This window comes from Onychostruthus taczanowskii, unplaced genomic scaffold (genome assembly GCF_017590055.1).
Source record: "Onychostruthus taczanowskii isolate IOZ18803 unplaced genomic scaffold, ASM1759005v1 scaffold304, whole genome shotgun sequence".
NCBI classification, from domain to species: Eukaryota; Metazoa; Chordata; class Aves; order Passeriformes; family Passeridae; genus Onychostruthus; species Onychostruthus taczanowskii.
This window is the reverse complement of record NW_024500395.1, coordinates 118476-143197: the sequence shown is the minus strand read 5'-3', so window position 1 is coordinate 143197 and position 24722 is coordinate 118476. Positions and strand designations below refer to the sequence as shown.

At 63.4% G+C, this 24722-nt stretch overlaps 3 protein-coding genes across 3 annotated transcripts in view; 1 reads left to right on the top strand and 2 right to left on the bottom strand.

Annotated features, from left to right (window-relative positions):
- LOC121338567 (V-type proton ATPase catalytic subunit A-like) overlaps positions 1 to 16188 on the bottom strand; it is a 19068-nt gene extending 2880 nt beyond the window's left edge. The window contains exons 1-14 of the mRNA XM_041409670.1: positions 15632 to 16188; positions 14813 to 14941; positions 14020 to 14234; positions 13092 to 13229; positions 12352 to 12503; positions 12264 to 12318; positions 11986 to 12137; positions 10876 to 11134; positions 9378 to 9529; positions 8576 to 8738; positions 7447 to 7601; positions 5542 to 5605; positions 2970 to 3173; positions 213 to 307 (exon numbers count right to left, since the gene is read on the bottom strand). Coding sequence (XP_041265604.1) covers positions 213 to 307; positions 2970 to 3173; positions 5542 to 5605; positions 7447 to 7601; positions 8576 to 8738; positions 9378 to 9529; positions 10876 to 11134; positions 11986 to 12137; positions 12264 to 12318; positions 12352 to 12503; positions 13092 to 13229; positions 14020 to 14234; positions 14813 to 14941; positions 15632 to 15707 — 2009 coding nt within the window. The 5' untranslated portion in view covers positions 15708 to 16188. The remainder of the gene's footprint in view (positions 1 to 212; positions 308 to 2969; positions 3174 to 5541; positions 5606 to 7446; positions 7602 to 8575; positions 8739 to 9377; positions 9530 to 10875; positions 11135 to 11985; positions 12138 to 12263; positions 12319 to 12351; positions 12504 to 13091; positions 13230 to 14019; positions 14235 to 14812; positions 14942 to 15631) is intronic.
- A 477-nt stretch (positions 16189 to 16665) lies between these two features.
- On the bottom strand, positions 16666 to 21953 carry PFDN2 (prefoldin subunit 2). Its single transcript, XM_041409667.1, has 3 exons — positions 21844 to 21953; positions 20695 to 20818; positions 16666 to 16925 (listed from the first exon to the last, which is right to left on the bottom strand). The coding sequence occupies exons 1-3, from the start codon at positions 21951 to 21953 to the stop codon at positions 16752 to 16754; spliced, it is 408 nt and encodes a 135-aa protein (XP_041265601.1). The 3' UTR covers positions 16666 to 16751.
- Positions 21954 to 21968: 15 nt separating this feature from the next.
- NIT1 (nitrilase 1) overlaps positions 21969 to 24722 on the top strand; it is an 8042-nt gene continuing 5288 nt past the window's right edge. Inside the window, exons 1-2 of the mRNA XM_041409659.1 lie at positions 21969 to 22012; positions 22269 to 22349. Coding sequence (XP_041265593.1) covers positions 22011 to 22012; positions 22269 to 22349 — 83 coding nt within the window. The 5' untranslated portion in view covers positions 21969 to 22010. The remainder of the gene's footprint in view (positions 22013 to 22268; positions 22350 to 24722) is intronic.

The following is a 24722-nucleotide window of genomic DNA, read 5'->3' as shown; positions in this document are numbered from 1 at the left end:
CGGACCCCCCCAGTGCCACCCCCGGTGCCACCGGACGCTGCCGCCCTGCTCGGGAAAGCCACGCCCGGAGCTCAAGTGCCACCACGAGCCCTTTATTGAGGAGGGCGGGGGGACTCTGGGGACCCCCCCATCCTGTCCCCCCACCTCGGGTGACCCCCGTGCCCCGGGGGGGTCCCGGGGAGGTCCCGGGGGGGTCCCGGGGGTCCCGGTACCGGTCGTAGGCCGAGTATCCGTTCTGCTGCAGGAAATCGTCCTTGAGCAGTTTGGCCACTTCCAGCGTCACTTTGTCACCCTCGGCCAGCGACGCCTGCGGGGACAGCGGGGTGCTGGCACTGCTGGGACCCCCCAGAGCCCCCCTGACCCCAAATGCCACAAACCCCAGAGATCCCAGAGACCCCATCAGTCCCACAAACCCCAGAGATCCCAGAGACCCCATCAGTCCCACAAACCCCATCGATCCCAGAGACCCCATCAGTCCCGCAAACCCCATTGATCCCAGAGATCCCATCAGTCCCGCAAACCCCAGAGATTGACCCCCCCCTCCATCCTGTCCCCCCCCCTCAGTCCTCCAGGTTGCGGAACGCCGCCACCATCTCCTCCTGCAGCTGCGCGTAGGACGCCAGGATGCGCTGCTCGCCGTCCTTCACCGGGTCCTGGCCGCGGGGACACGGAGGGGCACGGGGGGACACGGGGGTGTCACCCCCAGAGCCGCACTGGGGGTCCCCAAACCCCCCCGGGGCACCCACACCGAGATTCGTGCGGGACACGGTGACACCACCCCCCCAAAGGGGGTCACAGCCCCCGTTCTGACTGTCACAGGGGACACGGGGGGACACGGGGGTGTCACCCCCAGAGCCGCACTGGGGGTCCCCAAACCCCCCCGGGGCACCCACACCGAGATTTATGTGGGACCCCCCCCAAAAAATCCACCTGGGACCCCAAAATGGGGTCACAGCCCACCCCCAAATGGAGTCACAGGGGTCACAGGTGACACGAGGGGACACGGGGGTGTCACCTTCAGAGCCGCACGGGGGTCCCCAAACCCTAACCCCTCCCCTAGGACCCCCAGCCCCCTTTACCCTATCCTAGGACCCCCCCCACAGGGGTCTCTGCCCCCAAACCCCACAGACCCCACACCCCACAGACCCCACAGACCCCACATCCCACACCTCACAAACACTACAGACCCCACATCCCACACCCCATATCTCACATCCCCGACCCCACAGACTCCACAGACCCCACATCCCACACCCCATCTCACATCCGACCCTGACCAGACATCCCACACCCCACAGACCCCACAAATCCCATAAAAGGACCTTCCCCACAAGCTGCACGATCTCCAGCTCCTGCAGGGTCCCATATCCCATATCCCACATCCCAGACCCCAACCCCACATCCCACACCCCGTATCTCACATCCCACACCCCACAGACCCCACAGACCCCACAAACCCCAATCCCAGACCTTCCCCACGAGCTGCACAATCTTGGCCAGCTCCTCCTGCAGGGTCCCACATCCCAGACCCCACAAACCCCACAGACCCCATATCCCAGACCCCATATCTCACATCCCACACCCCACAGACCCCACAGACCCCATAAACCCCATATCCCACACCCCATATCCCACATCCCCGACCCCACAAACCCCAATCCCAGACCTTCCCCACGAGCTGCACGATCTCGGCCAGCTCCTCCTGCAGGGTCCCACATCCCAGACCCCACAAACCCCACAGACCCCATATCCCAGACCCCATATCTCACATCCCACACCCCACAGACCCCACAGACCCCATAAACCCCATATCCCAGACCCCATATCCCACATCCCCGACCCCACAAACCCCAATCCCAGACCTTCCCCACGAGCTGCACGATCTCGGCCAGCTCCTCCTCCTCCTGCAGGATCCCAGACCCTACATCCCACAACCCGTATCTCATATCCCAGACCCCACAAACCCCACAGACCCCACATCCCACACCCCACAAACACCACAGACCCCACAGACCCCACATCCCACACCCCACAAACACCACAGACCCCACATCCCACAAACCCCACAGACCCCACAGACCCCACATCCCACACCTCACAAACACCACAGACCCCACATCCCACACCCCAAACACCCCACAGACCCCACATCCCACACCCCATCTCACATCCGACCCTGACCAGACATCCCACACCCCACAGACCCCACAAATCCCATAAAAGGACCTTCCCCACAAGCTGCACGATCTCCAGCTCCTGCAGGGTCCCATATCCCATATCCCACATCCCAGACCCCAACCCCACATCCCACACCCCGTATCTCACATCCCACACCCCACAGACCCCACAGATCCCACAAACCCCAATCCCAGACCTTCCCCACGAGCTGCACGATCTCAGCCAGCTCCTCCTGCAGGGTCCCACATCCCAGACCCCACAAACCCCACAGACCCCATATCCCAGACCCCATATCTCACATCCCACACCCCGTATCTCACATCCCCGACCCCACAGACCCCACAAACCCCAGTCCCAGACCTTCCCCAGGAGCTGCGTGATCTCAGCCAGCTCCTCCTGCAGGGTCCCACATTCCTGACCCCATAAACCCCACAGACCCCACAAACCCCAGTCCCAGACGTTCCCCAGGAGCTGCGTGATCTCAGCCAGCTCCTCCTGCAGGGTCCCACATTCCTGACCCCATAAACCCCACAGACCCCACATCCCGCATCCTGTATCTCACATCTCACACCCCACAAACCTCACAGACCCCACAAACCCCATATCCCAGACCCCATATCCCACATCCCCGACCCCACAAACCCCAATCCCAGACCTTCCCCACGAGCTGCACCATCTCGGCCAGCTCCTCCTCCTCCTGCAGGATCCCAGACCCTACATCCCACAACCCGTATCTCATATCCCAGACCCCATATCCCACATCCCCGACCCCACAAACCCCAATCCCAGACCTTCCCCACGAGCTGCACGATCTCGGCCAGCTCCTCCTCCTCCTGCAGGATGCGCCGGGCGCGGTCGCGCAGCGCGGGCAGCTCGGGGTGCGCGCGCTCGTAGTGCGGCTCGAGAGCGCGCAGGTAGCGCGAGTACGAGATCAGCCAGTTCACCGAGGGGAAGTGCTTGCGCTGCGCCAGCTTCTTGTCCAGCCCCCAGAACACCTGGGGTGTCACCCGGTGTCACCTCGGGTCGGGGATGTCACCCCCGGGTCACCCAGGGCATCCCCGAGCTCCTTATCCCCACGGAATGCCTGGCAGTGTCACCTCCATGTCACCCCCGGGTCACCCGGCATCTCCCCGTGTGTTCCTGTGCTTCTTGTCCAGCCCCCAGAACACCTGGGGTGTCACCCGGTGTCACCTCGGGTCGGGGATGTCACCCCCGGGTCACCCAGGGCATCCCCGAGCTCCTTATCCCCACGGAATGCCTGGCAGTGTCACCACCATGTCACCCCCAGGTCACCCAGCACCTCCCCGTGTGTCACTGTGCTTCTTGTCCAGCCCCCAGAACACCTGGGGTGTCACCTGGGGTGTCACCCCGTGTCACCTCGGGTCGGGTATGTCACCCCCGTGTCACCCATCCTGTCCCCAAGCTCCTTATCCCCACGGAATGCCTGGCAGTGTCACCTGAATGTCACCCCCGGGTCACTCCGTGTGTCCCTGTGCTTCTTGTCGAGCCCCCAGAACACCTGGCGTGTCACCCCGAGTCACCTGGTGTCACCCCCGGGTCACCCAGGGTATCCCCGAGCTCCTTATCCCCACGGAATGCCCAGGAATGTCACCCCCGGGTCACTCCGTGTGTCCCTGTGCTTCTTGTCGAGCCCCCAGAACACCTGGCGTGTCACCCCGAGTCACCTGGTGTCACCCCCGGGTCACCCAGGGTATCCCCGAGCTCCTTATCCCCACGGAATGCCTGGCAGTGCCACCCCCAGGTCACCCCCGGGGCACCCATCCTGTCCCCGAGCTCCTTATCCCCCCGGAATGCCCGGGAATGTCCCCCCCGGGTCACTCCGTGTGGCCCTGTGCTTCTTGTCCAGCCCCCAGAACCCCTGGCGTGTCACCCCGTGTCCCCCGGTGTCCCCTCGGGTCGGGGATGTCCCCCCCGGGTCACTCCGTGTGGCCCTGTGCTTCTTGTCCAGCCCCCAGAACCCCTGGCGTGTCACCCCGTGTCCCCCGGTGTCCCCTCGGGTCGGGGATGTCCCCCCCGGGTCACTCCGTGTGGCCCTGTGCTTCTTGTCCAGCCCCCAGAACCCCTGGCGTGTCACCCCGTGTCCCCCGGTGTCCCCTCGGGTCGGGGATGTCCCCCCCGGGTCACTCCGTGTGGCCCTGTGCTTCTTGTCCAGCCCCCAGAACCCCTGGCGTGTCACCCCGTGTCCCCCGGTGTCCCCTCGGGTCGGGGATGTCACCCCCGGGTCACCCATCCTGTCCCCGAGCTCCTTATCCCCACGGAATGCCCGGGAATGTCACCCCCGGGTCACTCCGTGTGTCCCTGTGCTTCTTGTCCAGCCCCCAGAACACCTGGGGTGTCACCCACTGTCACCTTGTGTCACTCATCCTGTCCCCAAGCTCCTTATCCCCATGGAATACCCAGTAATGTCACCCCCGTGTCACCCCGTGTGTCCCTGTGCTTCTTGCCCAGCCCCCAGAACACCTGGCAGTGTCACCCAGTGTCACCCGGTGTCACCCATCCTGCCCCCGAGCTTCTTGTCCCCACGGAACACCTGGTAATGTCACCCCGTGTCAGCCAGGCTGTCCCCGAGGTTCCTGTCCAGCCCCCGAGCACCTGCGACACCGGGAATGTCACCGTGACCGCCGTTACTGTCACCATGTCCCTGTCCCTGTGTCCCTGTCCCCTCCCAGTGCGTCCCTGTCCCTTCTATGTCCCACTCAGTGTCCCCATGTCCCTCCCACCCTGCCCCTGTCTATGTCACCCCGTGTCACCCGGTGTCACCCTCTGGTCACCCAGGGCATCCCCGAGCTCCTTATCCCCACGGAATGCCTGGCAGTGTCACCCAGTGTCACCCGGTGTCACCCATCCTGCCCCCGAGCTTCTTGTCCCCACGGAACACCTGGTAATGTCACCCCGTGTCAGCCAGGCTGTCCCCGAGGTTCCTGTCCAGCCCCCGAGCACCTGCGACATCGGGAATGTCACCGCCGTGTCCTCACCCAGGCGTCACTGTCACCATGTCCCTGTCCCTGTGTCCCTGTCCCCTCCCAGTGCGTCCCTGTCCCTTCTATGTCCCACTCAGTGTCCCCATGTCCCTCCCACCCTGCCCCTGTCCCCTCCACGCTCCTCCCACTTTGTCCCTTCCACGTCCCCCCCCACCTCTCCATGTCCCCTCCGTGTCCCCCGCCACCATGTCCCCTCCCCCGGTGTGTCCCTGTCGCACTCAGGCCCCCCCGCTGTCCCCAATGTCCCTTCTGTCCCCTGTGTCCCTGCTGTCCCCATGTGTCCCTGCTGTCCCCTCTGTCCCCTCTGTCCCCTCTGTCCCCGCTGTCCCTGCTGTCCCCTCTGTCCCCTCTGTCCCCTCACCTGCACGATCCCCAGCGTGGCCGAGGTGACAGGATCCGAGAAGTCCCCTCCGGGGGGGGACACCCTGCGGGGCGGGGGGGGTCGGAGTGAGCTGGGGGTGCACGAGGGGGTCCCCCCGCCCTGGACACGGGGACACACAGGGGACACAGTGATACGGGGACAGGGGGACAGGGTGACACTCACAGGGACACACAGGGGACACAGTGATACGGGGACAGGGGGACAGGGTGACACTCACAGGGACACACAGGGGACACAGGGACATGGTGACACTCACGGGGACACACAGGGGACACAGGGACACGGTGACACGGGGACACACAGGGGACATGGTGACACGGGGACACAGTGACACGGTGACACTCACGGGGACACACAGGGGACACACAGGGGACACGGGGACAGGGGGACACGGTGACACTCACAGGGACACACAGGGGACACGGGGACAGGGGGAGACGGGGGGACACCCTGCGGGGCGGGGGGGGTCGGAGTGAGCTGGGGGTGCACGAGGGGGTCCCCCCGCCCTGGACACGGGGACACACAGGGGACACAGTGATACGGGGACAGGGGGACAGGGTGACACTCACAGGGACACACAGGGGACACAGTGACACGGGGACATGGGAACACGGGGACACTCACGGGGACACACAGGGGACACGGGGACACAGTGACACGGTGACACTCACGGGGACACACAGGGGACACACAGGGGACACGGGGACAGGGGGACACGGTGACACTCACAGGGACACACAGGGGACACAGGGACATGGTGACACGGGGACACAGTGAGAGTGTCACACATGCGTCATACACCTGTCACACATGTCATACACCCAGGGACAGCCCCAGCCCTCTCACACACCAGTATCCCTGTCACACACCAGTGTCCCTGTCCCCCTGTGTCCCCCCATGTCCCCGTCACACACACATGACCCTATCACACACCCATGTCCCTGTTCCCTCATGTCCCTCTGTGTCTCCCCATGTCCCCGTGTCCCTGTCACACACACGTGTCCCTATCCCCGTGTCCCTGTCACACACACGTGTCCCTGTCCCCATGTCCCTGTCCCACACACATGTCCCTGTCCCCGTGCACCCCTGTGTCCCTGTCACACACACGTGTCCCTGTCCCCGTGTCCCTGTCACACACACGTGTCCCTGTCCCCATGTCCCTGTCCCACACACGTGTCCCTGTCCCCGTGTCCCTGTCACACACACGTGTCCCTGTCCCCATGTCCCTGTCACACACACATGTCCCTGTCCCCGTGCACCCCTGTGTCCCTGTCACACACACGTGTCCCTGTCCCCGTGTCCCTGTCACACACACGTGTCCCTGTCCCCGTGTCCCTGTCCCACACACGTGTCCCTGTCCCCGTGTCCCTGTCACACACACGTGTCCCTGTCCCCGTGACCCCCCGTGTCCCCGTGTCCCTGTCACACACACATGTCCCTGTCCCCGTCACACCCTCATTCCCCGGTACCCACACCTCCCCGTGTCCCCGTGTCCCTGTCACACACACGTGTCCCTGTCCCCATGTCCCTGTCACACACACATGTCCCTGTCCCCGTGCACCCCTGTGTCCCTGTCACACACACGTGTCCCTGTCCCTGTGCCCCCCCATATCCCCGTGTCCCTGTCACACACACATGTCCCTGTCCCCGTGTCCCCGTCACACACACATGTCCCTGTCCCCGTGCCCCCCCGTGTCCCCGTGTCCCTGTCACACACACGTGTCCCTGTCCCCGTGTCCCTGTCCCACACACGTGTCCCTGTCCCCATGTCCCCCCGTGTCCCCGTGTCCCTGTCACACACAGGTGTCCCTGTCCCCGTGACCCCCCCGTGTCCCCGTGTCCCTGTCCCACACACGTGTCCCTGTCCCCGTGTCCCTGTCCCACACACGTGTCCCTGTTCCCATGTCCCCCCGCGTCCCCGTGTCCCCACCGGTGTAGATGGAGGCCTCGCGGGCGGCCACCGGCATGTTGGACGTGTTGGCCACCAGCGTCGTGCGCTTCATGATGGACTCGGAGCGGCCACCGACCTCCATGGTCAGCTGGGAACACCGGGTCACATTGTCACCGCCTGTCACCTCCCTGTGTCACCCCCTGCCACCCCTGTGTCACCAGGGGACAGCCCTGCCACCCCGATGTCCCACCATGCCCGCGGGGGAAGTTGCTGAAGACCCTCCATGAACTCCCGTGTCACTGTCACTGCCCTGCCACCCCCACGTCACAGCGCCACCCCGTGTCCCAGTGCCATCCCAATGTCCCCCCATGTCCCCGTGTCCCACAGTGTCCCAGTGCCACCCCCTCTCCCAGTGCCACCCATGTCCCGGTGTCACCTCAGGAAAATCCCTGAGGACTTTCCACGAACACCCGTGTCACTGTCACCGCCCTGCCACCCCGATGTCCCTCCCGTGTCCTGCCGTGTCCCAGGGCCACCCCGATGTCCCACCATGTCCTGTGTCCCCATGTCACCTCGGGAAAATCCCTGAGGACCCTCCATGAACCGCCGTGTCACTGTCACTGCCCTGCCACCCCGATGTCCCCGCATCCCGCCGTGTCCCAGTGCCACCCCGATGTCCCCGTGTCCCCCGGATGTCCCGATGTCGCTGTGTCACTTCGGGAAAGTCCCTGAGGACCCTCCATGAACCGCCGTGTCACTGTCACTGCCCTGCCACCCTCGTGTCCCAGTGGCACCCCCTCTCCGTGTGCCACCCCGATGTCCCACTGTGTCCCCATGTCCCACCGTGTCCCAGTGCCACCCCTGTGTCCCAGTGCCACCCTGATGTCCCACTGTGTCCCCGTGTCCCACCATGTCCCAGTGCCACCCCCGTGTCTCAGTGCCACCCCGATGTCCCGCCACGTCCCGTGTCCCCGTGTCACCTCGGGAAAACCCCAGAGGACTCTCCATGAACACCCGCGTCCCTACCACCGCCCTGCCACCCCGACGACCCTGAGGTCCCCGCGTCCCGCCGCGCCGCAGTGCCACCCCGATGTCCCCGATGTGCCGGTGTGGCGGTGTCACCTCGGGGAAGTCCCGCAGCACCTCGGACATTTCGTTGCCGCGCTCCCCGCAGCCCACGTAGACGATGACGTCGCTGTTGGAGTACTTGGACAGGGACTGCGAAATCACCGTCTTCCCGCAGCCGAACGCGCCCGGGATGGCCGTGGTGCCCCCCTGCACGCACCTGGCGACACGGCGACACGGCACGGCGGTGGTGGCACGGCGGCGACACCCTGCGCCTGTCCCCGTGGCCGTCCCCACGCCTGTTGCTGCGCCAGCCCCGTCCTGTCGCTGTTTGCCGCTCCCCATCACTGTCCCCAAATCCAGCCTCCCCTGTCCCTAAATCGCCCCCTGTCCCCATCCCTGTCCCCAAATCCAGCTTCCCCTGTCCCCAAATCTATGGCTCCCTGTCCCCAAATCCAGCTGTGCCTGTCCCCATCCCTGTCCCCAAACCCATCTCTCCCTGTCCCAATTCCCTGTCCTGAGCTCTGTCTTTCCCTGTCCCCAGTCCCAGCCCTGTCCCTGTCCTTGTCCCCATCCCCGTCCCAGTCCCGCTCCCTACAGGAGCAGCGCACCCCCCCAGTCCCGATCCCGGTCCCGGTCCCGGTCCGTCCTGAGCTCTGTCTTTCCCTGTCCCCAGTCCCAGCCCTGTCCCTGTCCTTGTCCCCATCCCCGTCCCAGTCCCGCTCCCTACAGGAGCAGCGCACCCCCCCAGTCCCGATCCCGGTCCCGGTCCCGGTCCCTGTCCCGGTCCCGGTGCCGGTCCCGATCCCAATCCCGATCCCGCTTCCTACACCCTCCCAGTCCCGGTGCCGGTCCCTACGGGAAGAGCGCGTCCAGGACCCTCTGGCCGGTCAGCAGCGGGTGATTGGCCGGGAGCTTCTCGGCCACGGGCCGGACCTGCCGGACCGGCCACACCTGGATCATGGAGAGCGGCTCGCGGACCCCCTGGAACTCCAGCTCCAGCACCACGTCCTGCATCACTGCCCTGCCACCCCTATGTCACAGTGCCACCCCCGTGTCCCAGTGCCACACCGATGTCCCGCCACATCCCGTGTCCCCGTGTCACCTCGGGAAAACCCCAGAGGACTCTCCATGAACACCCGTGTCACCATCACTGCCCTGCCACCCCTATGTCACAGTGCCACCCCCGTGTCCCAGTGCCACACCGATGTCCCGCCACATCCCGTGTCCCCGTGTCACCTCGGGAAAACCCCAGAGGACTCTCCATGAACACCCGTGTCACCATCACTGCCCTGCCACCCCTATGTCACAGTGCCACCCCCGTGTCCCAGTGCCACACCGATGTCCCGCCACATCCCGTGTCCCCGTGTCACCTCGGGAAAACCCCAGAGGACTCTCCATGAACACCCGTGTCACCATCACTGCCCTGCCACCCCTATGTCACAGTGCCACCCCCGTGTCCCAGTGCCACACCGATGTCCCGCCACATCCCGTGTCCCCGTGTCACCTCGGGAAAACCCCAGAGGACTCTCCATGAACACCCGTGTCACCATCACTGCCCTGCCACCCCTATGTCACAGTGCCACCCCCGTGTCCCAGTGCCACACCGATGTCCCGCCACATCCCGTGTCCCCGTGTCACCTCGGGAAAACCCCAGAGGACTCTCCATGAACACCCGTGTCACCATCACTGCCCTGCCACCCCTATGTCACAGTGCCACCCCCGTGTCCCAGTGCCACACCGATGTCCCGCCACATCCCGTGTCCCCGTGTCACCTCGGGAAAACCCCAGAGGACTCTCCATGAACACCCGTGTCACCATCACTGCCCTGCCACCCCTATGTCACAGTGCCACCCCCGTGTCCCAGTGCCACACCGATGTCCCGCCACATCCCGTGTCCCCGTGTCACCTCGGGAAAACCCCAGAGGACTCTCCATGAACACCCGTGTCACCATCACTGCCCTGCCACCCCTATGTCACAGTGCCACCCCCGTGTCCCAGTGCCACACCGATGTCCCGCCACATCCCGTGTCCCCGTGTCACCTCGGGAAAACCCCAGAGGACTCTCCATGAACACCCGTGTCACCATCACTGCCCTGCCACCCCTATGTCACAGTGCCACCCCCGTGTCCCAGTGCCACACCGATGTCCCGCCACATCCCGTGTCCCCGTGTCACCTCGGGAAAACCCCAGAGGACTCTCCATGAACACCCGTGTCACCATCACTGCCCTGCCACCCCTATGTCACAGTGCCACCCCCGTGTCCCAGTGCCACCCCGATGTCCCGCCACATCCCGTGTCCCCGTGTCACCTCGGGAAAACCCCAGAGGACTCTCCATGAACACCCGTGTCCCTACCACCGCCCTGCCACCCCGACGACCCTGAGGTCCCCGCGTCCCGCCGCGCCGCAGTGCCACCCCGATGTCCCCGATGTGCCGGTGTGGCGGTGTCACCTCGGGGAAGTCCCGCAGCACCTCGGACATTTCGTTGCCGCGCTCCCCGCAGCCCACGTAGACGATGACATCGCTGTTGGAGTGCTTGGACAGGGACTGCGAAATCACCGTCTTCCCGCAGCCGAACGCGCCCGGGATGGCCGTGGTGCCCCCCTGCACGCACCTGGCGACACGGCGACACGGCACGGCGGTGGTGGCACGGCGGCGACACCCTGCGCCTGTCCCCGTGGCCGTCCCCACGCCTGTTGCTGCGCCAGCCCCGTCCTGTCGCTGTTTGCCGCTCCCCATCACTGTCCCCAAATCCAGCCTCCCCTGTCCCCAAATCGCTCCCTGTCCCCAAATCCAGCTTCCCCTGTCCCCAAATCGCTCCCTGTCCCCAAATCCAGCTTCCCCTGTCCCTAAATCACTCCCTGTCCCCAAATCCAGCCTCCCCTGTCCCCAAATCGCTCCCTGTCCCCAAATCCAGCTTCCCCTGTCCCTAAATCGCTCCCTGTCCCCATCCCTGTCCCCAAATCCAGCTTCCCCTGTCCCCAAATCTATGGCTCCCTGTCCCCAAATCCAGCTCTGCCTGTTCCCATCCCTGTCCCCATCCCTGTCCCCAAATCCATCTCTCCCTGTCCCCTCCCCTGTCCCCAAATCCAGCTCTCCCTGTCCCCAAATCCAGCTCTCCCTGTCCCCAAATCCAGCTGTGCCATCCCGGTCTCGCTCCCTACACCCTCCCAGTCCCGGTGCCGGTCCCGATCCCAGTTCCGATCCCAATCCCAATCCTGATCCCGATCCCGATCCCGGTCCGCTCCCTACACCCTCCCAGTCCCGGTCCCAATCCCGACCCCAATTCCGGTCCCAGTCCCGATCCCAATCCCGGTCCCAGTCTCGCTCCCTACACGCTCCCAGTCCCGGTGCCGGTCCCGATCCCAATCCCGATCCCGATCCCGATCCCGATCCCGATCCCGATCCCGATCCCGATCCCGGTCCCGCTTCCTACACCCTCCCAGTCCCGGTGCCGGTCCCTACGGGAAGAGCGCGTCCAGGACCCTCTGGCCGGTCAGCAGCGGGTGATTGGCCGGGAGCTTCTCGGCCACGGGCCGGACCTGCCGGACCGGCCACACCTGGATCATGGAGAGCGGCTCGCGGACCCCCTGGAACTCCAGCTCCAGCACCACGTCCTGTGGGATCGGCCCGGGATCAGCCGGGATCGGCCCGGGATCAGCCGGGATCGGCCCGGGATCCCCGGTCCCCGCCCCCTCCCCCCCCCCCCCCAGTCCCGATCCCAATCCCGGTCTCGCTCCTACACCCTCCCAGTCCCGGTGCCGGTGCCGGTGCCGATCCCAATCCCGATCCCGATCCCTACACCCTCCCAGTCCCGGTGCCGGTCCCTACGGGAAGAGCGCGTCCAGGACCCTCTGGCCGGTCAGCAGCGGGTGATTGGCCGGGAGCTTCTCGGCCACGGGCCGGACCTGCCGGACCGGCCACACCTGGATCATGGAGAGCGGCTCGCGGACCCCCTGGAACTCCAGCTCCAGCACCACGTCCTGTGGGATCGGCCCGGGATCAGCCGGGATCGGCCTGGGACCGGCCCGGGATCAGCCGGGATCAGACGGAGTTAGCCGGGATCAGCCCGGGACCGGCCCGGGATTAGCAGGGATCAACCGGGATCAACCCGGGATCAGCCGGGATCAGCCGAGACACCCCACCCAGCCCCCACCCCCCCATCCCAATCCCAATCCCGCTAATCCCGGCCCCGATCCCGCTGATCCCAATGATCCCGGTACCGATCCCGCTGATCGCAACGATCTCGGTACCAATCCCGCTGATCCCAATGATCCCGGTACCGGTCCCTCTGATCCCAATGATCCCGGTACCGATCCCGCTGATCCCAATGATCCCGGTACCGATCCCGCTGATCCCAATGATCCCGGCCCCGATCCCGCTGATCCCAATGATCCCGGTACCGATCCCGCTGATCCCAATGATCCCGGTACCGATCCCGCTGATCCCAATGATCCCGGTACCGGTCCCTCTGCCCCAATCCCGCTAATCCCCTTGATGCCGATCCCGACCCCGCTGAACCCAATGATCCCGATCGCAATCCCGCCGGTGCCGGTGCCGGTGCCGCTCACCGCCGCGCCGTAGTGCCCGGGGGGCGCGATGTAGGTGACGGTGCCGCGGCTGCGGGGCGGGACCATCAGCCGGTGCTGCAGCAGCGAGTTCTCCGCCACCGAGCCGTAAATGTCCCCGCCCGTCACGTGGCTCCCGACCTGGGGACACGGCGGTGACACCGTCAGAGACCCCCGGGGGGCTTCGGGCCTCATGTCCCCTGTGTCCCCCCCCTGTGTCCCTCGTGTGACCCGTGTCCCCACGCCCTGCCACCTTCGTGTCCTCATGTCCCTGCATCCTCACTGTCACTGTGTCCCCCGATGTCCCTGTAAACCCCGTGTCCCGATGTCCCCTGTGTCTCTGTGTCCCCCCATGTCCCCACGGCTCTGTGACACCCGTGTCCCTGAGTCCCCCGTGTCCCTGTGTCCCCAGTGTCCCCGCGTCCCCCCGTTCCTGTGTCCTGTCAGTGTGTCCCCACGCCCTTTTTGGGGTCCCCTCCTGGGCAGCGGGGACAGGGAGGGGACAGGGGAGGACAGAACGAGGGGACAATGGAGGATGATGCCCCTTGGCAGGGACAGGACGGGATTGGGGGCATCCCCCCGTTCCTGTGTCCTCTCTGTCAGTGTGTCCCCACCCCTTTTTTGGGGTCCCCTCCTGGGCAGCGGGGACAGGGAGGGGACAGGGGAGGACAGAACGAGGGGACAATGGAGGATGATGCCCCTTGGCAGGGACAGGACGGGATTGGGGGCGACAAAAGGGGACAGAGTGGTTGAGGGCGACAGGACGGGGAGGGGACAGGGAGGGGACAGAGGGGATCGCAGGACAGGACGGGGAGGCGACAAGAAGGTGACAGGGAGCCTGGGAAGCCGGATGGGGACGGGGGGACAGGACAGGGATGGGACAAAGGGACAGGACGGGGGTACAGGGAGGTGACAGAGAGGGGCCACGCACCCGGAGGTTCTTGCTGGGGACAAAGTCCCAGTCCAGGTGTCGCGGCAGCGCGGGGACATTGGTGCCCCGCGGGATGTAGATGCTGCGCGTGGCCTCGGCGATGTCGCGCAGCGGCCGCTGGATCCCGTCGAAGATGGAGCCCAGGATGCCCGGGCCCAGCTCCACCGAGAGCGGCGTCCCCGTGCGCCGCACCGGGTCCCCAACCTGCACCCCCGCTGCGGCCGCTCAGGAATGTCACCGCCGGAGGGACACGGGGGGACAGCGGGGACACGGGGGGGCTGCAGGGATGATGGGGACACGGGGACTGCAGGGACTGCAGGGACAGCGGGGACACGGGGACTGCGGGGACACGGGGACTGCGGGGACTGCAGGGACAGCGGGGACACGGGGACAGCGGGGACACGGGGACTGCGGGGACACGGGGACTGCAGGGACTGCAGGGACAGCGGGGACACGGGGACAGCGGGGACTGCAGGGACGATGGGGACACGGGGACTGCGGGGACTGCAGGGACAGTGGGGACACGGGGACAGCGGGGACCGGGGGGACAGCAGGGACACAGGGACTGCGGGGACTGCAGGGACAGTGGGGACACGGGGACTGCGAGGACCGGCGGGACAGCGGGGAGCGGGGCTACTGGGGGGACAGCAGGAGGGGACGGGCAGGGGGGACACGGGGATTGCGGGGACAAGCGGGGACACGGAGGGGACTGAGGGGGACACGGGGACCGGGGGGACAGCGGGGACAGGGAAAGGATGAAGGGGACGGGGAGGGGACAGCGGGGACAGGATACAGGTCTCCTCGTACACCTGGAGCGTGGCCATGTCCCCCTCGAGCCGGATGATCTCCCCCACGAGCTCCGCGTGTCCCACCCGCACCAGCTCGTACATGGCCGCCCCCGCCATGCGCGTGGCTGTCACCACTGCGGGGACACGCTGCTGTCACCCCGACCCCGGGCCACCACCGCACAGGGGACCCCCGGTGTCCCCCACCCCAGTCCCCGGGGTCCCCATCCCTGTCCCCTCGCCGTGGCGCCCCTGCCGTGCGCGTGGCTGTCACCCCGACCCCCGGGCCACCACTCCCCCGCATCCCCCCCTGTCCCCATCCCTGTCCCCTCCCCACGACCACCCCCGGGCACTTTCCCACGCTGTCCCCTCCCCGGGTGTCCCCTCCCCATTGTCCCCATTTTAGTGCCACAAACGCCATCGCGATCCCACGATGTCCCCTCCTGCTCCCAACCCTGTCCTTTCCCCATTGTCCCCTCCCCAGGTGGTCCCCCCCATTGTCGCCTCCCCATTCCCCCCACCTTGTCCCCTCTCCTGTCCCCATTTTAGCGTCACAAACGCCACCGGGTCCCCATCCCCGCTTGTCCCCGTCCCCAGGGTGTCCCAGGATGTCCCCACGATGTCCCCTCCTGTTCCCAACCCGGTCCCCTCCCCATTGTCCCCTCCCCAGGTGGTCCCCCCCATTGTCGCCTCCCCATTCCCCCCACCTTGTCCCCTCTCCTGTCCCCATTTTAGCGTCACAAACGCCACCGGGGCCCCATCCCCGGCTGTCCCCAAGCTGTCCCCAGGCTGTCCCCTGTCCCCAGGTGTCCCCAGTGTCACCATACCGGGCCCGGACACGCCATGCACGGCCCCCAGCAGGTTCTCGCGCTCCTCCAGCCGTGTCCCCCGTGTCCCCTCCATGCTGTCCCCTCCCCGCCGCGCTGCCACCGCCGTTAAATGGCCCCGGGCGCCGGCGACAACCGGACAGGGCCACCGCAGGTGTGGCACCGCGCGCAGGCAGCCAACGGCAGTGTCCCCACCCCCGGCGACACCGCGGGGACAGCGGGGTGACACCGGCTGGCTCCGGTGACAGGGCCACCGCGGGTGTGGCACTGTGTGCAGTCAACAGCCGCTCCGGGTGACACCGGGTGACACCGGCACGGCCCGGCTCGGTGTCACCCACGGTGTGGGTGTCCTTGTCACCATCCTGCCGTGTCCTTGTCACCACTTTCTCTCTGTCACCCCCTTTGTCACCCCCCCATGGCCGTGTCACCTTCTTCCTTTTGTCACCCTCGTGGCCTTGTCACCTCCCTGCTGTGGCCTTGTCACCCTCTTCTGTCAACCCCCCTTCTCCTTGTCCCCACGACATCCCTGCCACCCCCTTCTCTTTGTCACCCTCCATGTCCTTGTCACCCCCTCGTCCCTGTCACCCCCTTCTCTTTGTCACCTCCTTGTGTCCTCTGCCCCCCACCTTGAGGTGTCACCAGCACAATTTTGGGGTCCCCCCTGGCACCCCCCTAATTTTGGGTTCCCACCCCCATTTTGGGGTCTCCTCTCCTCATTTTTGCGGTACCATCCTCATTTTTGGGGTCCCTTTTTTCCCCCATTTTGGGGTCTCCTCTCCTCATTTTTGGGGTCCCACCCTCATTTTTGGGGTCCCTTTTTTCCCCCATTTTGGGGTCTCCTCTCCTCATTTTTGGGGTCCCACCCTCATTTTTGGGGTCCCTTTTTTCCCCCATTTTTGGGGTCCATTTTTTCCCCACTTTGTGGTCTCCCCATTTTTAGGGTCCCCCTTGGCACCCCCACATTTGGGGTTCTCCCTATTTCCCCCCTCCCCTCACCCCAAACCCTTTTCCCACAAAAACCAACCCTGGGATTGTCCCAAACTCCCGTTTATTACCCAACCCCCCCCCAAAACGACCCCAAATCCCTCTGGGAATTTTTTTTTTTTTGGGGGGGTGGGGGTCAGGACACCAGGACCCCCCCGGGGCCCCCCTTGCCCCCCTCGGGGCCGTCCCTGGGGGTGGATTTGGGGTCGTCCTCCCCCACCAGGCGGATGTTGTGGCGTTCCCGGAATTCCGAGAGCTCCCGGCCCTTGGCCTGCAGCTGCTGCGCCAGAGCCTCGATCAGCTTGGAGATCTGGGGGGAAAAAGGGGGAACATGGGAAAAATGGGAATGGGGGAAAAGAGAGAGACTCAATCAGCTTGGAGATTTGGGGGGAAAAAGGGGGAACATGGGAAAAATGGGAATGGGGGAAAAGAGAGAGACTCAATCAGCTTGGAGATTTGGGGGGAAAAAGGGGGAACATGGGAAAAATGGGAATGGGGGAAAAGAGAGAGACTCAATCAGCTTGGAGATTTGGGGGGAAAAAGGGGGAACATGGGAAAAATGGGAATGGGGGAAAAGAGAGAGACTCAATCAGCTTGGAGATTTGGGGGGAAAAAGGGGGAACATGGGAAAAATGGGAATGGGGGAAAAGAGAGAGACTCAATCAGCTTGGAGATTTGGGGGGAAAAAGGGGGAACATGGGAAAAATGGGAATGGGGGAAAAGAGAGAGACTCAATCAGCTTGGAGATTTGGGGGGAAAAAGGGGGAACATGGGAAAAATGGGAATGGGGGAAAAGAGAGAGACTCAATCAGCTTGGAGATTTGGGGGGAAAAAGGGGGAACATGGGAAAAATGGGAATGGGGGAAAAGAGAGAGACTTGGTTAGAGTGGAGATCTGGGGGGAAAACAGAGAAAATGGGAAAAATGGGAATTGCTTGGAGATCTGGGGGGAAAATGGGAAAAATGGGAACTGGGGAATTGGGGGAAAAGAGAGAGACTCAATCAGCTTGGAGATTTGGGGGGAAAAACAGGGAAAAATGGGAAAAATGGGAATTGGGGGAAATAGGGGAAAAGAGAGATACTTGGTTAGAGTGGAGATCTGGGTGGAAAAACAGGGAAAATGGGAATTGGGGGAAAAGAAAGAGACCCTAGATCAGCTTGGAAATCTGAGGGAAAACCAGGGAAAATGGGAAAAATAGGAAATAGGGGGAAAAGGGGAAAAGAGAGAGACTTGGTTAGGTTAGAGATCTGGGGGAAAAATGGGGGAAAAGGGGGAGAAAAAGGGGAAAAATGGGAAAAAAAGAGAGAAAAAAAAGAGGGGAAAAGATCCAGAGATTTTTTTTTGGGGGGTGGTTCCAGCAGATTTTTTTGGTTCCCCATTGGATGTTCATGGGACCCTACTGAATTTTTGGGATATCCCATTGGATTTTGAGATATCCTGTTGAATTTTTATGGGATCTCATTGGATTTGGGGCTATCCCCGCAGATTTTAGCATGCTCTATAGAATGTTTATGGGATCCCATTGGGTTTGGGGCCATCCCGTTGGGTTTTTATGGGATCCCAGTGTGGTTTTGGGGTCCCCAGTGGGTTTTTATGGGATCCCAGTGTGGTTTTGGGGTCCCCAGTGGGTTTTTATGGGATCCCAGTGTGGTTTTGGGGTCCCCACTGGATTTTTATGGGATCCCATTGGGTTTGAGGCTATCCCATTGAGTTTTTATGGATGCCATTGGGTTTTTATGGGATCCCAGTGTGGTTTTGAGCTCCCCAATGGGTTTTATGGGATCCCAGTGGATTTAGGGCTATCCCATTGGATTTTTACGGGATCCCAGTGTGGTTTTGGGGTCCCCAATGGGTTTTTATGGGATCCCAGTGGATAGTTTTTATGGGATCCCAGTGAAGTTTTGGAGTTCCCAATGGTTTTTAGGGGATTCCAGTTGGTTTTTATGGGATCCCAGTGGGTTTTTATGGGATCCCAGCGGATTTTTGGGCTCCCCACTGGGTTTTTAAGGAGTCCCAGTGGGGTTCTATGGGATTCCAATGGGATTTTATGGGATCCCAGTGAAGTTTTGGAGTTCCCAATGGTTTTTAGGGGCTTCCAGTAGGTTTTTATGGGATCCCAGCGGATTTTTGGGCTCCCCACTGGGTTTTTAAGGAGTCCCAGTGGGGTTCTATGGGATTCCAATGGGATTTTATGGGATCCCAGTGAAGTTTTGGAGTTCCCAATGGTTTTTAGGGGCTTCCAGTAGGTTTTTATGGGATCCCAGCGGATTTTTGGGCTCCCCACTGGGTTTTTAAGGAGTCCCAGTGGGGTTCTATGGGATTCCAATGGGATTTTATGGGATCCCAGTGAAGTTTTGGAGTTCCCAATGGTTTTTAGGGGCTTCCAGTAGGTTTTTATGGGATCCCAGCGGATTTTTGGGCTCCCCAATGGGTTTTTATGGGATCCCAGTGAGTTTTTATGGGATTCCATTGGGTTTTTATGGGATCCCAGCGGATTTTTGGGCTCCCCAATGGGTTTTTAAGGAGTCCCAGTGGGTTTAGGGCTATCCCATTGGATTTTTACGGGATCCCAGTGTGGTTTTGGGGTCCCCAATGGGTTTTTATGGGATCCCAGTGGATTTAGGACTATCCTATTGGGTTTTTATAGGATTCCAGTGTGGTTTTGGGGTCCCCATTGGGTTTTTATGAGATCCCATTGGGTTTTTATGGGATCCCAGTGGATTTAGGGCTATCCCACTGGATTTTTAGGGGATCCCAGTGTGGTTTTGGACTCCCCATTGGGTTTTTAGGGGATCCCAGTGTGGTTTTGAGGTCCCCAATGGTTTTTATGGGATCCCAGTGGGTTTAGGGCCCTCCCACTGGGTTTTTAGGGGATCCCAGTGTGGTTTATGGGCTCCCCATTGGGTTCTTATGGGATCCCAGTGGAGTCAGGGCCATCCCAATGGGTTTTTATGGGATCCCAGTGGAGTCAGGGCCATCCCAATGGGTTTTTATGGGATCCCAGTGGAGTCAGGGCCATCCCAATGGGTTTTTATGGGATCCCAGTGGAGTCAGGGCCATCCCAATGGGTTTTTATGGGATCCCAGTGGAGTCAGGGCCATCCCAATGGGTTTTTATGGGATCCCAGTGGAGTCAGGGCCATCCCAATGGGTTTTTATGGGATCCCAGTGGAGTCAGGGCCATCCCAATGGGTTTTTATGGGATCCCAGTGGAGTCAGGGCCATCCCAATGGGTTTTTATGGGATCCCAGTGGAGTCAGGGCCATCCCAATGGGTTTTTATGGGATCCCAGTGGAGTCAGGGCCATCCCAATGGGTTTTTATGGGATCCCAGTGGAGTCAGGGCCATCCCAATGGGTTTTTATGGGATCCCAGTGGAGTCAGGGCCATCCCAATGGGTTTTTATGGGATCCCAGTGGAGTCAGGGCCATCCCAATGGGTTTTTATGGGATCCCAGTGGAGTCAGGGCCATCCCAATGGGTTTTTATGGGATCCCAGTGGAGTCAGGGCCATCCCAATGGGTTTTTATGGGATCCCAGTGGAGTCAGGGCCATCCCAATGGGTTTTTATGGGATCCCAGTGGAGTCAGGGCCATCCCAATGGGTTTTTATGGGATCCCAGTGGAGTCAGGGCCATCCCAATGGGTTTTTATGGGATCCCAGTGGAGTCAGGGCCATCCCAATGGGTTTTTATGGGATCCCAGTGGAGTCAGGGCCATCCCAATGGGTTTTTATGGGATCCCAGTGGAGTCAGGGCCATCCCAATGGGTTTTTATGGGATCCCAGTGGAGTCAGGGCCATCCCAATGGGTTTTTATGGGATCCCAGTGGATTCAGGGCCATCCCAATGGGTTTTTACGGGATCCCAGTGGGGTTTTGGGGTCCCCAATGGTTTTTATGGGATCCCAGTGGATTCAGGGCCATCCCAATGGGTTTTTACGGGATCCCAGTGTGGTTTTGGGGTCCCCAATGGGTTTTGACGGGATCCCAGTGGGTTTTTATGGGATTCCACTGGGTTTTTATGGGATCCCAGTGGATTTTTGGGCTGCCCAATGGGTTTTTAAGGAGTCCCAGTGGGTAGACCTGCTCCCTGTTGCTCTCCAGGGCGGGCAGCACCTCCTTGACCGTTCTCTCCACCAGCACGCCCCCGACCATGCGGAAACACTTCCGGGTGGGATCCACCTCCCGCAGCGTGTCGATCACCAGCCTGGGCCAGGGGTCAGCACCCCAAAACAGCCCAGATAAACCCCAGATCCCCGGCCCAAATCCACCCCAAATAAACCCCAAATCCCCGGCCCAAATCCACCCCAAATAAACCCCAAATCCCCGGCCCAAATCTACCCCAAATAAACCCCAAATCCCCATCCCAAACCCCCAGCCCAAATCCACCCCAAATAAACCCCAAATCCATCCCAAATAAACCCCAAATCCCCGGCCCAAATCCACCCCAAATAAACCCCATATCCACCCCAAATCCCTGTCCCAAATCCCCAATCCTCACCCCAAACTCCCAATTCACAATCCCAATCCCCAATCCCAACCCTAAACACCCCCATCCCCCAAATCCCAACCCCAAATCCCCCAATCCTGATTCTAAACCCCCCAGACCCCTCAATCCTGTCCCTAAACCCCCCAATCCCGACCCCAGACCCCTCAATCCTGACCCCAAACCCCCCAATCCCGAGCCCAGACCCCCAATCTTGAACCCCAAACCCCCCAATCTTGAATCCCAACTCCAAACCTCCAGTCCCCTTAACTGGGAACCACTGGAAGGGACTGAGACTGGAGTGGGAGCCACTGGGATGGGCTGGGAGTGGTCTGGGAAGGTCTAGAAGGGGACTGGGATGGGAACTGGGTTAACTGGGAGCCACTGGGGGGGCCGGGGGGGCTGGGAATGGACAGGGAGAAACTGGGATGGGACTGGGAGCCATTGGGACGGACTGGGGGGGGCACTGGGATGGGACTGGGAGCCACTGGGAATGGTCTGGGAGGCACTGAGAGGGACTGGGATCGGACTGGAATGGACTGGAATGGACTGGGGGGGACTGGGATGGACTGGGAGCAGTCTGGGAATGGTCTGGGGGGGACTGGGATGGACTGGGAATGAGATAAACTGGGACTGGTGAACTGGGAATGGGGCAATCCTCTTCCCCCCCGGGGGCCCCTCCCCGCTTCCCGGTTCCCCTGACCTGCTCGGCGCTCAGCCCCTTCCCCGCCGGGGCCGCCCCTCGCCCCTTCCCCGGCTCCGCCATCTCGTCCCGCGCGGCTCCGCCTCTTCCGCTCCGCCGCGCCGTCACTTCCGGCCGCCATCTTGGGTCCGGGTGAGGCGGCGGCGGCGCCATCTTGGGTGAGGGCAGCGCCTGAGGGGGGGACTTTGGCCGCGCTGCCGCCGGCGGGGAATGTGCGGGAATGGGGCGAGAAACGGGGGAAAAAGAGGCTTTGGGCTGAGGACATTTGGGGGGCTCAGGGGGCAGTTTGGGGTCACACCTGGGGCACTTTGGGCGTTCGGGGGCAGTTTTGGGGGGGTTCCAGGTCCCCCCCAGCCGTGTCACCCCTCCCCAATTCGGGGTGTTCCCCCCCCCCCAGGCTGGGGGTGGCCCCCCGGGCCCTGCTGTGCTCCGCCCCCCGAGAATTGGGGGGGTTCCCCCCCCCCCCAGGCTGAGGGTGGCCCCCCGGGCCCTGCTGTGCTGCCCCCCGAGAGCCTCGAGAGCCCCCCAGAGCTCCAGCACCGCGGGCAGGTACGGGGGGACCCCAAAAACCCCAAGGGGACCCCAAAAACCCTGTGGAAAACCCCAAGGGGGACCCCAAAGACCCCCGAGGGGGCTGAGGGTGACCCTGGGGGTGACCCCAGCTGGGTGGGGGAGGTTCAGGCGTGACCCTGCTCCCCTTTGGGTCACCTGAGGGTGTCCCTGTCCCCAAGGGGGTGGCCCGTGGGGTGACCCCTGTCCCCATGAGGTGCCCTTGGTGTCCCCACCCTGCAGTGGCCTGGCCACTGGTGATGTCCCCAGTCCCTCTGAGGTCCCCTGGCCATGGCAGTGTCCCCAGACCCCTCGGTGTCCCCAGACCCATTGGTGTCCCCTGTTCCTCTGAGGTCCCCTCAGTGTCCCATGGCCATGGCAGTGTCCCCAGGCCCGTCGGTGTCCCCTCCCCGCAGCTGGGGGTGACCCCAGCTGGGTGGGGGAGGTTCAGGCGTGACCCTGCTCCCCTTTGGGTCACCTGAGGGTGTCCCTGTCCCCACGAGGTGCCCTTGGTGTCCCCACCCTGCAGTGGCCTGGCCACTGGTGATGTCCCCAGTCCCTCTGAGGTCCCCTCAGTGTCCCCTCCCTGCAGCCCCCTGGCCATGGCAGTGTCCCCAGACCCCTCGGTGTCCCCAGACCCATTGGTGTCCCCTGTTCCTCTGAGGTCCCCTCAGTGTCCCATGGCCATGGCAGTGTCCCCAGGCCCGTCGGTGTCCCCTCCCCGCAGCCCCCCGGCCATGGCAGTACCCCCAGACCCCACGTTGTCCCCAGACCCCTCAGTGTCCCCAGGATGGTCAGTGTCCCCCTGTCCCTTTGAGTCCCTCGCAGTGTCCCCTCCCTGCAGCCCTGTGGCAATGGCAGACCCCGTCGGTGTCCCCAGACCTGTTGGCGTCCCCAGCCCCCGCAGTGCCCCTGTCCCTTTGAGTCCCTCACAGTGTCCCCTCCCCGCAGCCCCACGGCCATGGCAGCACCCCCAGAGCCCTTGGTGTCCCCAGACCCAGCAATGTCCCCCAGTCCCTCACAGTGTCCCCTCCCCAGACTCCATCAGTGTCCCCAGACCTGTTGGCATCCCCAGACCCCACAGTGTCCCCTGTCCCTCTGAGTCCCTCACAGTGTCCCCTCCCTGCGGCCATGGCAGCACCCCCAGACCCAGTAATGTCCCCCAGTCCCTCACGGTGTCCCCTCCCCACAGCCCTGTGGCCATGGCAGTGTCCCCAGGTCCGTTGGTTCAGTGTCCCCTCCCTGCAGCCCCCTGGCCATGGCAGTGTCCCCAGACCCCTCGGTGTCCCCAGACCCATTGGTGTCCCCTGTTCCTCTGAGGTCCCCTCAGTGTCCCATGGCCATGGCAGTGTCCCCAGGCCCGTCGGTGTCCCCTCCCCGCAGCCCCCCGGCCATGGCAGTACCCCCAGACCCCACGTTGTCCCCAGACCCCTCAGTGTCCCCAGGATGGTCAGTGTCCCCCTGTCCCTTTGAGTCCCTCGCAGTGTCCCCTCCCTGCAGCCCTGTGGCAATGGCAGACCCCGTCGGTGTCCCCAGACCTGTTGGCGTCCCCAGCCCCCGCAGTGCCCCTGTCCCTTTGAGTCCCTCACAGTGTCCCCTCCCCGCAGCCCCCCGGCCATGGCAGCAACCCCAGAGCCCTTGGTGTCCCCAGACCCAGCAATGTCCCCCAGTCCCTCACGGTGTCCCCTCCCCAGACTCCAACAATGTCCCCAGACCTGTTGGCGTCCCCAGACCCCACAGTGTCCCCTGTCCCTCCAAGTCCCTCACAGTGTCCTCTCCCTGCGGCCATGGCAGCACCCCCAGACCCAGTAATGTCCCCCAGTCCCTCACGGTGTCCCCTCCCCACAGCCCTGTGGCCATGGCAGTGTCCCCAGGTCCGTTGGTGTCCCCCTGTCCCTCCGAGTCCCTCACAGTGTCCCCTCCCCACAGCCCCCTGGCCATGGCAGTGCCCCCAGACCCATCAGTGTCTCCAGCCCCTGCAGTGTCCCCCAGTCCCTCATGGTGTCCCCTCCCCACAGCCCCCGTGGTGTCCCCAGACCCCTCGGTGTCCCCAGGCCCATTGGTGTCCCCCATTCCCTCACAGTGTCCCCTCCCCACAGCCCCCTGGCCATGGCAGTGCCCCCAGCCCCCACGGTGTCCCCAGCCCCATTGGCGTCCCCAGCCCCCGCGGTGTCCCTGTCCCTTTGAGTCCCTCACAGTGTCCCCTCCCTGCAGCCCCCCGGCCATGGCAGTGCCCCCAGACCCCTCAGTGTCCCCAGCCCCCGTGGTGTCCCCCAGTCCCTCACGGTGTCCCCTCCCCGCAGCCCTGTGGTGTCCCCAGCCCCTGCGGTGTCCCCAGCCCCCGCAGTGTCCTCCATTCTCTCACAGTGTCCC

Excerpts from the sequence above, each read along its gene's own strand:
- PFDN2 (XM_041409667.1), bottom strand. The coding sequence starts at position 21,953 with ATGGCGCCGCCGCCGCCTCACCCGGACCCAAGATGGCGGCCGGAAGTG. Across the intron at positions 20,819-21,843 it reads ATGGCGGAGCCGGGGAAGGG|GCTGGTGATCGACACGCTGC; the intron begins GCGAGGGGCGGC and ends CCCCTGGCCCAG. Across the intron at positions 16,926-20,694 it reads TGGAGAGCAACAGGGAGCAG|ATCTCCAAGCTGATCGAGGC; the intron begins GTCTACCCACTG and ends TTTTCCCCCCAG.